Consider the following 11,854-nt stretch of genomic DNA (forward strand, 5'->3'; position numbering starts at 1 on the left):
TCATTAAAATATTTTTGTTATTGAAAAATTCATGCTTTCTGTAAATAATTAAAACTTAAAACTTTATTTTATCAACAATTTTTTTATTATTATATTTTTTCTCTCTTATGCACTAGCATTGACTATGCATTATCATCTTAAAAACAACAATATAGCCGAAATAATTAAAATTAGATTCTTAGTTCATGTTCTGTTACTAAGCTAATGTATTTTTTTTTTTATAAAAGTTTATTTCATAAATATACATAGGTACAATAACATATAGACACAAACTGGCTCATAATCATTATTTACATTTAGTAAAATTGTACAATAAAAAAATAAAAATTAACCGTAAGTAAAGTAAAATTCAAGGAAAATACATAAAAGCTTTTACAAATTTTAAAAGAAAGGAGTAATAAAAATATACATAGATAAAATATAGAATACAAAATTAAAAAAACCTGACCCTGTAGACTTGAAACTAATGGCATTGTAATAGACTTAACTGTATCAAAGCAATATGTGCTTAGGCATTTTATGTTTGTATTTGAATTTAAGTTTTGCTTTGTCGTAATCAACGATTCTTGCGATTAGTAAATTTGCATGCTCTTGCGAGATACTTTTATAGCATATTTCAGTTTGCTAATAACATTATTTTTTATTAGTGGGAAATAAATATCTAGTATGTAGATTACTGTCATAAATATATTAGCCACTTTTATTTTGACCAATTATTCTGACGATAAACTCTGATCTCAACCGAAGTATATGAGCACTTAAATTATTAATTGAACTAACCGATGAGTATCAATAAAATATGTAAAAATGCCTTTTATCTTATTTACAATTCACAAAATTGAAAATAGCTTTAAAATGATTTTAAAATAAGTAATAACAAAAAAATACTAAGAACATATTCAAAAATCAGAACGAAGCAAAAATAAAATTTAAAACCCAAAAAGTTAAGGGTCCGGTACCTACACACATTTACTAGCTGCGGTACCTCGCGGTAGTGAGATACCGACAGCTAGTATTTTAAATTCTTTTAACATTTTTTTTGAAACGTATATCAGCAGTTCTTAGCAAAAATTGTTTTAAAAAATCACAACTACAAAGAAATTTTAAAAGTTTATTTATATGTTCCGATATAACAAAACTGACTTTTACGATACTTTTGCTGTCTATAATGTTTCCTAAAAACAGACTTCAAATTTATTAATTTGTCTTCTTTTAGTTTTTCTGTATATATGTCATACTAAGACTTAAAAACAGTTCTTTTGGACCACAGATACGGATGTCGGTGAGCTAATTGCATCGCTTGATTATTTAAGCAACGAAAGATGTATACGCCTTAAATAAGTAAAAATACCAGGCGAACTTTAAAATTTTGTTAATGCAAAGGGTATATGACAATAGCGGTTTTTACGCAGGTAAGACGCATTGTTTAAATTGTGTGAAACAGTGTCAAAGGCCTTTTCTATATCTAGAAGGGTAATACTCGTATCTCTCCTTTATAAATAATTCCCGGTTGCCTAAAAACCATGGCTCGTTTCTTTAATGACCGCTCTTCTCTGTCGAGAGCCGCTGAGAGTAAACGTGGGAAATGGTTTAATTTGATTTACTAAGCGATCATAAATGGTAAATGTTTGATACTTTTTATTATTGTTTTATATGATAAGATTTCACAACAAACCGACAAATTTAATTTTTTTTTGTAAAAAATACACAAATATATTTTTTATTAGTTACATTTTATCCTCCCGAACAAACGCCGGATAATTTAGATTGTATTATTTAATTATGTTTTTTATTTCTGCCTTATTGGTCCGCAAAATGTTTCTTATATTAACAGTGATCCACCGGTGAGAAAAAGATGGGAAACACTGGTTTATACTGTGCCTAAATTTTGCACTATTTTACTTGACATATAATATAGTAAAAAATTATATGTTTAAACAACATTTGTACAGTCCACTAAACGTAATGAAATAAATTTTCTAGAATATAATGTACGCAACATTTTTTGTTAAAGTTCTTCTTTCCTCATCTGAAAAAGTATAAAGATAAAAAGTCTGCGCTAGATCATCCCCTTTAAGAGTATGGATTGCTTATAAAATTAGTAATTTACCGATTTAGTCCAACCCTTCGAAATTAGGACATTAAAAACCAAACAATCCTATTATCAGATTTGTTAATAACCAAATTCTAGGAGAAATCAAAAACTTGCTTTTAGTTACTCTTTGACGCAAAATCATTGTATTAAATTATTGCATATATAAAAAATATTATATAGCTTAGATTATAACCTTAAAAAAAAATGTAAATTTAATAAACACGTATTTACTTATTGTTTTAATATAAAAATAAAAATATTATCAATAGTCATTTTAAAATACGTCTTATCCTGAAGTTTTGGGCAAATAATTAATAAAACATAATAAATTTCACACAAATTATATTCAATATTTACAACATGTACATAATTAACAACAATATTAATATATCAGAAATATTGCAAACAAAAAATATATTTTCGATACTGTGCAAGAATGTGCAAGACGCCAAATTAGTACCAGCATCCATACCAGTACCAACACCAAGGATTATAGTTCCAAGGATAGCAGAAGTACATCCAATTAAAGAAGCATCGGCACATAGGAAACCACCACCATAAACTGCAGAATCTATATATATTCCTAAACGGAAACCGAGATGTAGAACTACGGACCGAATCGGGTTCTTTTGGTGGTTTAAATGAAGTTGCAGGCTTTGAACCGTAAATGGATAATTTTTGATCATCATTTTTGTCCATGATCCACAAATGATCAGATTTTGGTGGAGGCTGTGGTGTTTCCCTTTCATTTGCTGTTATGGGAGACCAGCTTTCACCACTTTGTTGTGCCGGTGAACCAACAGTATTAAAAGATTCATTGCCATAATCATCACCTTGACCAGTTGAAAGTTCAACCTATATATACAATTAAAAAAGACAAAAAACATTTAATTATTAATAAATTTACGTAATTTAAAACGATATCTTTTAAATTTAAAGTTCTTAGCTTACCATAAAGAAACATCCTAAGATAAAAAATAATATTTTAAAAGACAACATCTTGTCAATTCTCGCCTGAGAACGATACGAAAAACATAGATGCTCGCGTTTTTATTCAGAAGTCGACTTTTGGCAAAAGTCGTTTCTTTATGTACATAGATATAATTAATGAAGAAAAGTCTAATTTCTCTTCGATTGCACCTAATGGCATAAAATATAAATCACCTACATTAACAATGCCATAATCAAATAGTGCAGTCATTAAAAACACTTGAGTAATGCGATAGAAAAAAACAAATAATCTTCGAGTTGAAAAAAACAATATATGTTTGCTAATATCAAACAAAAAGAATTTTTTAACATTACATATTTTCTATACATAAATAGTCTTAAAATAAACTCTTTTATCAACCTTTTTTTTATTTACATTTTCACGATCTTTAAAGATATAACATATGAGTTCCCTATTATTGTGGCAAAGGCTCTATATATATATATATATATATATATATATATATATATATATATATATATATATATATATATATATATATATATATATATATATATATATATATATATATATATATATATATATATATATATGTATTTATTAGAAATACAGGACCAAAATGTAGCGGTTAAAATAAAAGGACAATATTACAAATAAAACATTTATTTAATATTTAATGGTCTCTCATATAATTTTCAGTAATTTTTATAACATTATTTGACCTATCTGTAAGATTTTTGATACCATTTGAATAAAATAATGAACGGACTATTCTCACGGAACATTGCCCTCATTTTTTTTTAATTTTCTGCATGTTTATCAGGAGCATAAACTTCAAACTAAATTAGCGTATCAGAATTCAAACAAACTGCAATTAAAATCTATGGATTTGAAAAAATATTTAAATCGATGTTTCGCGTATTATATTGTAAAAACCTAGACACATTCAACTTCAGGGAATTACTAAGCTAGTCTCAAGTAAATGTTTGTTTGCCGCATAGGCGACTGAAATTTCACCAAAATAGACATTCAAAAGACCAATATGAATATTTCTTACTTAAATGTGTATATCTTTTGATACAATGTGAATATTTAAATGATTTTTTAAGATGTTAATATTTTATCAATGCATCGATTCTAACTATTATTTTTTAATTTTTAATAAGTGGTTCGTTAAAAATAGCAATTAAATTATACGTTTATTATTTTTTGGATTTTAAAATTAAGTATATTTACATAAAAAATATTTAAACGAACAATTTTACGCATTTTAATAAAATACTATGGTTTTGGTCGACTAATGATTCTTAAAAAAGTCCGACGACAAGCAAGTAGGAAATAAATAATTTTATATTACTATTCAAAAATATATTTTAATGTATATATATATTTGAAATAATATAACAGTTAAATGCAATTGTTTATTAAAAATATTTAAAAAAAATACTATATATATTCTTACAAATTACAAAAAATAAAAAAATATTAGCTCTCTTTTTCGTGATATTTGAATTATTCTTAAAATCCATAAATAAGATTTTAAATAATAAAATTTTTGTGGCGACCACCACACAGATAGATCCACATTTAAATTTGCCATTGTCTCATTGTTAATGACTGTGACCAAAAACGTTCATTCATTAACAATGAGACAAATATCATGGCACAAGAAGAATTTCTTTTGATCACACAACACGAGTCGTTAAGACAGTTCTTTTGTGACAAAACGGCTACGGATGCCATAAATGACCACACCCGTGATTGTTTTCCAAAGAATTTGAAAGACTGTGGACAAGCGATTGGTTAGAAAATCAATGCACATACACGATTGGCCAGCAAGCGTGCAGCCCCTAAAGAATATAAGCTCCAATGAGGAGATGGCAGACGGTCTGAGGCACCCTACCAGACAAGCAGACGGCCGGAGACAGTAGAGAGAGACGATATACCAGCAGCCATCCGGAAAGACCAGCTACGCGCCCTCACCGACAGACAGGAACTCCCAAATCACCAGCCGTCCGAAGAATCACACCTGACACTATCACCACACGCAGACACAAGACTCCGGAGGATCATCTACGAGCATAACCACCTGCGCCACCTTCACCGCAGTTGGGAGAAACGTCACGCCGTTAATCGTCCATTGTCACTTGTCAGTTATAACTAATAAAAAGTCTACTGGGATTCACACAAGAGTTTCATTAGTCGCGAGGTTAACCACACCTAGAGCTACGCCCCCTAAAACTTACTAATAGTTATTTTGAAATATAATGTTTACTTACTATTGAAAACATTTTCATGGTAACGGTATTTTTTTATTTATTTTTTATATACATCGTGCCAGAAATTCCCACATTGTAAAAAAGCACCACTTTAATTTGACAAATCAGAAATTTGGAAAGTCCTGTAATCACCTATTAAAAATGTCGAAAGTTCGACATTACGAGAAATAAAAAAAATACAATGTGATCTCACTACTTCAGTAATTTAAAAAAAAATATTATTCCAGCAACCCGGCAATGTCTAAATGTTTGATAAACTCACACATAAAGTTATCAAACAGTATTTGAAAAATACAAAATAAATCCTAAAATATATGTATTATTTTTAAATAAATATTATATATTAAATATTCATACGCAATTTTTTAAATACTTTTATTATTTTATTATTCACATTAAATTACTCCTTACTTTACTGCATGGATTTTTTCCGCTGCAAAAATTCTTTATTTTTTATTTGTCTGCTATCTGATGAATTTATTTTGATGATTCGATGGAAAAAACACATCTAATGACCAACAGGTCATGTTTGAATCGTGACATTTTTGTCCAGTACTTTTAATATATATTTATATGTACATATATTTGATTATTTTTTAATTTTAATACGATTTCCCTCCAGCTATTAATTTGTTTTTTTTTTCTTTTCGTCGCATGTATGTAATGGAATATTTTTTTCTTTTCATCGCAATAAGCCTAGTCCATCCTTGCAAAAATCGATTGACCCACGATGATGCAGACACATTGTTCTTCAAAGATATATGGTGATTGAATCGCGGATATTCAATATCCGCGCAATCCTTGTTTTTTTCTACTATTCATTTTGAAAGTTTACTCATTGTATGTGATATCCATGATAATATAATTTTGTATGGTGCGATCTTAGAAAGATAAGAAATAAAATATTTTGTTTATATATAGACAGAAAATAAAATTTGTATTGCAATCTTATAATTTTAATCGATTTTTAATATTGAATAAATTGGTTTCGTGTACACAGTAAAAAAAATAAAGTTTTAATGTTTGGGTGGTTTTTTAAATAATTATTGTATAACATTTTTAAGAATTGTTTTATTTTTGAAAATAAGCACAATAAAACACATACGACCTTTTTGTGCCTAAAAAATTATATTTGGTATAATTTTTTTGATTACTTAAAATACTTTTTTTTTCTAATATGCCTAAATTGGTAAATATAACACGACACTATTTTCTACAAAAAATATATTTTATATTGATTTGATTGACTGTGATGTAATATAATATAAAACACTCCCTTAAAAAAAATCGTAGATGGAAATTAACTTCCACAGTGTAGAGATTTTTCAATTTTAACATCTACATAGTTATCCATTACTTAATCTCACTATGTAATATTATAATTCTTTTAAATTTTAATAATTATTTAAAATTGAATTTAATAAAATAAAGCAAACTAAAAGGTAATAATTTTATTTATTCTCTTTTTTTCTAGTTCCGCGTGTAGAAATTATAGACAATCGGGGTGTTCTCATTAACGACAAATTTTACAAGCAAGGTTCTACAATTGCGCTCGTTTGTGTAATCAGTCGAGTTCCACAACCGAACGGTTACGTACAATGGAAACACGGTTTAAGAACTTTAAATTACGACACCACAAGAGGCGGAATTAGGTATATACATATGCTTTGTTTGACTGTTAAATCGTTAAATATTTAAATTTTATCGCATGACAAATTTGCATTTTTATCTACTTAATAGCGTCAAAACTGAAATGAAACCACAGGGTGCCATCAGCAGGTTGTACGTGGCGAATGCCAACAAACACGACTCTGGAAATTACACGTGCTCCCTGGACGAAGCTGCTCTGACAACAGTATCAGTGCACGTTCTTAATGGTAATATTATTTAGGTTTTTATAACATATTTATTCAAATAGAAAAAATATATTAATATTTTTTATACGTAGGTGAACACGCCGATGCCATGCAATATGGCGGATGTGATAAAAAAATAACGTCATTAGTTAACTTCATTATAATATTATATTTATTAAAATATCTAATGACTTTCATAACAATGAGATGACAAGGTTAAACAATTTGTTCTGAAAATAACAGTAAGAAAAAAGCTGTAAATATATGAATTTACATACATATATTTAAATGTATTATCACCAGATCACATTGGGTAAATATTGTTTTGATTGGTGTGAAACATTAATTAAGTACTACTACATAACTCACAAAATTATATCAATTTAAATTGATAATATATTTATCTAATATTATGTGAAAATATTACTAACAGAATAAAATGACATATGAAGCTTTTGGGTATTATGTATATATAAGTATCCATTAAAATATTTATAACTATTTATATGTATATATTATTTAACTCTGTTTTATAAAGATATATTATAAAAACAGATAAGGTATGTATTGATAAAATATACTGACATAGTGATATAATGTGAATAAAATATTTTTTTTAAATAAATATGATTTTTATTTACTAACTACATTAAATCCCCTAATTAAATTGAATTAACGAGTTAAAGCCATCATAGTATTGGTTTTGCATATTTTTTTAAACATATATTGAAAGTTTTTAACCCTCTGAGAAGTATCGCCGTACATGTACGGCGATACTTCTCAAAGGGTTAAAAACATGCGGCTGATCTTTCATTGCTTTGAGGCTGCCCAGATAGTTATATATTTAAATTTAATATAAATGTGATATATTTACATATAAAACTAAATAAATAAAAAATAAAAAACATTTTTATATAATATTTTTTGTAAATACTTTCTATACAAAATATTAGCAAAAATATTTTATAATAGAGATTGAAAGCCTCTGTATTGATATAAAAAAATCGACAAAAGCCGAATAATATATAATAAATATGTGAAATATATTCCAATATTTAATAATAGAAGTGTTAAAATAAATTATTGAAACATACTGACACAAAAAAAGTAAAATAAATTAAAGCAATAAAACTAATAGAATCACTGATTTTTTTATTATCATTTACTATAAATGCAATAATAAATAAATAACCACAGAAAAAATTAGGGAAATATACGTAAATTTTAGGGCTGATTTACACGCTGCCAGTTGCTTGCATGCCAGCTGGAAATTTACTGGCAGGTCACTGGCAAACGACGACTGGCATTCCAGTCCACTGGCGCCTTACCGTTTACACAGTGCCAGAAAGGGATAGAATTATTGTTGCGAAAAAGAACTACTCACCTTGCGCCAGTACGGTAGTGGGGTGGAAGAGGGAGCTGGCGTGCCAGCAAAACAAAAATATTTGTTCTGTTGTCGCTGGCGTCTCTAGTGACTGGCGTTAAGCGTTTACACGGTGCTAAATCAGCCTTAACTCACTCCTAAATGTTTATAAATTAACTCACTACTCAAAGGGTGGTATATTTGAGTTTTTATTTTTAAGCGATATTTTTTTGAAAAGCAAATAAAATTACAACAACTTAAAGTAGACGCAAGAGTAATATATAAAAATTTGTCATTATATGTAAAAAAAAGAGTTTTTTGATATCAATAAAAAATAATGTGTGCAAAGCCACAGTTTTTTTTTATCAAAATACTACTAATTTAATTTAAACAGATGTGCTTACAAATAGACAAAGTTTTAAATCATCCTTAAATAATATATTCGATGTGATAACATAAATTTCTTGTCCTTTTCCGATACACCGCTCTCACTACCTGCTCTGTATGCAGCTGTGTATGCAACCACAAAATATTTTTTTAATTACAGTGGTTGTTAAATAATAAAAAATATGAAATGAATTATTAACAGAAAAAGATTTATTAAAAATTTTTGATAAACCTGCAAATTTCTCAAAAAATTAGAAATCAATATTTTGAATTTTTTTGAGATACTTTGCATTTAAGAGTTTGTTTTTTTAAATACCAAAAAATAATTTTGTGGCAAATTCCTCATCAAAATATATAAAAAAAATTATAACCTTCATAATGACAAAAATAAGCAAAAATATATTTAAAAATATTGTAACTGTCTTAGCTTAATGATTATTTAACACTACTAATAACTAAAAACATAATAATTTTAGATTACTAACAGTAATATTTAAAGGATACATGTTGTGACTAGTATTTTTTTTTAAATTTTAAAATACTATTACCAAATGAAACGCAATCAATTATTGTTGCATTCTTAGAACACATATAAAAACATAACTATTGTTAAAAGCAAAAACTCGGAGTTACAGGCTGTCTGGTAACGTTTCATTTGAAAGCTGCGGTAATTAGTAGACGGAATAGTGTTGTCGAAACTTAAGAGGTTTTAGGAGTTATAATGCAGCTATTCTCTAATTGGGTCAGGTCATCTAGTAGCCTAGTCTCTGTGGCGCAGGCTTAACGGCGGGTTCTCTGTTTGTTTCTGCTGGTACTCTAGGGCCTCAGACATCTCTGTGAGACAGGATTTTCTTTGAACCTTTTGGGGGGTCTAAGGTGGCGCAACTAAAACTAAAAAGTTCAATAGTTCTGAATTCCAAATCTATTCTCAAAAGTGATTTAACTACAATTGACTAGATTTTGAAAATTTAAATGAATTATAATAAATAACTATAATGAATCATATACATATACAAAAAATATTGTATAGCCGGGATATAATTTGTAAAAATTATTTTGAAAATATAATGTTTTTTAATGGTGTTTTTTTTTAATTTCCAATAATATATTATATACAGCTAATAAAAAAATACGTTTTATTTTGAATAGTTTCATGAAATTAATAAATAAAATATAGTATAATGCAAACGGTTTATATTCAAAACTTATAGCATGTACATATATGTCAACAATATTGTTATATTAGATATATTAAAACATATTGTGTAATACAATGCAGACGATAAACATGTTTCAAATATCGTGTTTATGTTGAACCAAATTACCACCAGCATCCATACCAGTACCAACACCAAGGATTACTGTTCCATGGATAGCAGAACATCATCCAGTTAAAGAAGCATCGGCATGGAGGATACCACCACCATCTGCTACAGAATCTATAGATATTCATAAATGGAAACCGAGTCGAAACACCACGAACCTGTTCAGGTGGTTTTGGTACATCAAATGTTTCAGCAGGCTTTGTACCAAAAAAGGCTAATTTTTGCTCGTCATTTTTGTCCATGATTGACAAATGATCAGTTTTCGCTGGAGGCTGTGGTATTCTCTTGACTTCTGGTGGTACTGGAAACCAGCTTCCACCACCTTGTGTTTCCGGTAGAATATTAACAGTTCCTGGTGAAGTATTAGCTCTTTGTAAAGCACTAGTTGATGGTGAATCATTAGTTTCTTCTGTCTCATTAGTTCCTGGTAAATTATTGTTTCCTGGATCAATATTTCCTGGTGAATAATTAAATCTTAGTGAATCTATTTCGTCATCATAGTATTGACCATTTGAAAGTTCAACCTAAGGATATACAACAAAAAATAATTATTAAATTTATAATACAAAACTTTATTTTTTCATCATATATAAAGTTTCCAACTTACCATTAGGATACATCCTAAGATTAAAAATAGAATCTTGAGCGACAACATCTTATCAATTCTTGGATGAGAACGATACGAAAGAATCAGGCGCTCGCGTTTTTATTCAGAAGTCGACTCTTGGCGAAAGGCACTTCTTTATGTACAAAGATATGATTGGTGAAGAAAAGTATATTTTCTCTTGAATAGCACTTATTTGCATACAATATAAATCATCCGCATTAACAATGTCACATCAAATATTGCAGTCATAAAAAAACACTTGAGTAATGCGGCAGAAAAGAACATTAATGATAAATCTTCAAGTTAAAAAAACAATATATTTTTCGTAATAACAAGCAAAAAAAGTCTACAACATTACTGCTATATTTTTTCAGTTGAAGCAATATTTGCTTTGGTTTATCATAATCATATTTTTTATTTATAAACCATAATAAATATTTTTTGTATTTTTTTGGATATAAGTGCTAATCAGCTAACTAATCAGGAAACTTTATAAAAAAGCGAAGCTAGTATTTTTTACTTCCAATAATATCGAAGTAAGCTCAATGTATCGTGTCAAAAAACTTGTATAACAACATAAGTCAGTCGTTGCCAAACTCATTTGCTCGTTTACCCCATAAACATTTAAAACATAGTGCGTACCCCAAAATATGACAACACGAGCGAGCGGTGAAATACTTATCCTCTCGATCACTCGCGTGTTAAGTGACGAGAGTGAATGAAAGATAAGGGCATGTGGACCGCATGCTCTTATCTCTCATTTACTCATAAAATTTTTCATGAGCTTATTTTGCAAATTGAATCCAAATGCTTACTTTTTTCTCAATCTATTTACTTAATTTTTAGTTTTAATGAGTTGGTTCATATAATGGTTCATTTAATGGTTCATATAAAGCAGTTCCTGGTAAACTATCACCGTCATCAATGTCGTCAATATAGGATTGACCAGTTGAAAATTCAACTTACGTACATACAATCCAAAATAAAGAA

The 11,854-nt window shown here is 28.2% G+C and overlaps 3 protein-coding genes across 3 annotated transcripts in view; 1 reads left to right on the plus strand and 2 right to left on the minus strand.

Moving 5' to 3' along the window:
• Window positions 1-7,538, plus strand: part of LOC148235232 (zwei Ig domain protein zig-8-like) — a 198,575-nt gene extending 191,037 nt beyond the window's left edge. Inside the window, exons 7-9 of the mRNA XM_088186729.1 lie at window positions 6,801-6,978; window positions 7,067-7,203; window positions 7,275-7,538. Coding sequence (XP_088042855.1) covers window positions 6,801-6,978; window positions 7,067-7,203; window positions 7,275-7,393 — 434 coding nt within the window. The 3' untranslated portion in view covers window positions 7,394-7,538. The remainder of the gene's footprint in view (window positions 1-6,800; window positions 6,979-7,066; window positions 7,204-7,274) is intronic.
• On the minus strand, window positions 2,421-3,120 carry LOC148235235 (uncharacterized). The gene is made up of 2 exons (XM_088186733.1): window positions 3,047-3,120; window positions 2,421-2,950 (listed from the first exon to the last, which is right to left on the minus strand). The coding sequence occupies exons 1-2, from the start codon at window positions 3,092-3,094 to the stop codon at window positions 2,549-2,551; spliced, it is 450 nt and encodes a 149-aa protein (XP_088042859.1). The 5' UTR covers window positions 3,095-3,120; the 3' UTR covers window positions 2,421-2,548.
• A 2,573-nt stretch (window positions 7,539-10,111) lies between the features above and the next one.
• LOC148235236 (uncharacterized) lies at window positions 10,112-10,938 on the minus strand. Its single transcript, XM_088186732.1, has 2 exons — window positions 10,865-10,938; window positions 10,112-10,781 (listed from the first exon to the last, which is right to left on the minus strand). Exons 1-2 carry the CDS (start codon window positions 10,910-10,912, stop codon window positions 10,254-10,256), a joined length of 576 nt encoding a protein of 191 aa, XP_088042858.1. The 5' UTR covers window positions 10,913-10,938; the 3' UTR covers window positions 10,112-10,253.
• Between the last annotated feature and the right edge of the window lie 916 nt (window positions 10,939-11,854).

The sequence above is a fragment of the Plectrocnemia conspersa genome, unplaced genomic scaffold (genome assembly GCF_051122295.1).
Source record: "Plectrocnemia conspersa isolate PC_06_02 unplaced genomic scaffold, ASM5112229v1 ptg000005l, whole genome shotgun sequence".
Lineage (NCBI taxonomy): Eukaryota > Metazoa > Arthropoda > Insecta > Trichoptera > Polycentropodidae > Plectrocnemia > Plectrocnemia conspersa.

Coding starts and splice junctions, on each gene's coding strand:
- LOC148235235 (XM_088186733.1), bottom strand. CDS start 3,094: ATGTTGTCTTTTAAAATATTATTTTTTATCTTAGGATGTTTCTTTATG. Junction 2,951..3,046: donor TCTTAGGATGTTTCTTTATG/GTAAGCTAAGAA, acceptor TTGTATATATAG/GTTGAACTTTCAACTGGTCA.
- LOC148235236 (XM_088186732.1), bottom strand. CDS start 10,912: ATGTTGTCGCTCAAGATTCTATTTTTAATCTTAGGATGTATCCTAATG. Junction 10,782..10,864: donor TCTTAGGATGTATCCTAATG/GTAAGTTGGAAA, acceptor GTATATCCTTAG/GTTGAACTTTCAAATGGTCA.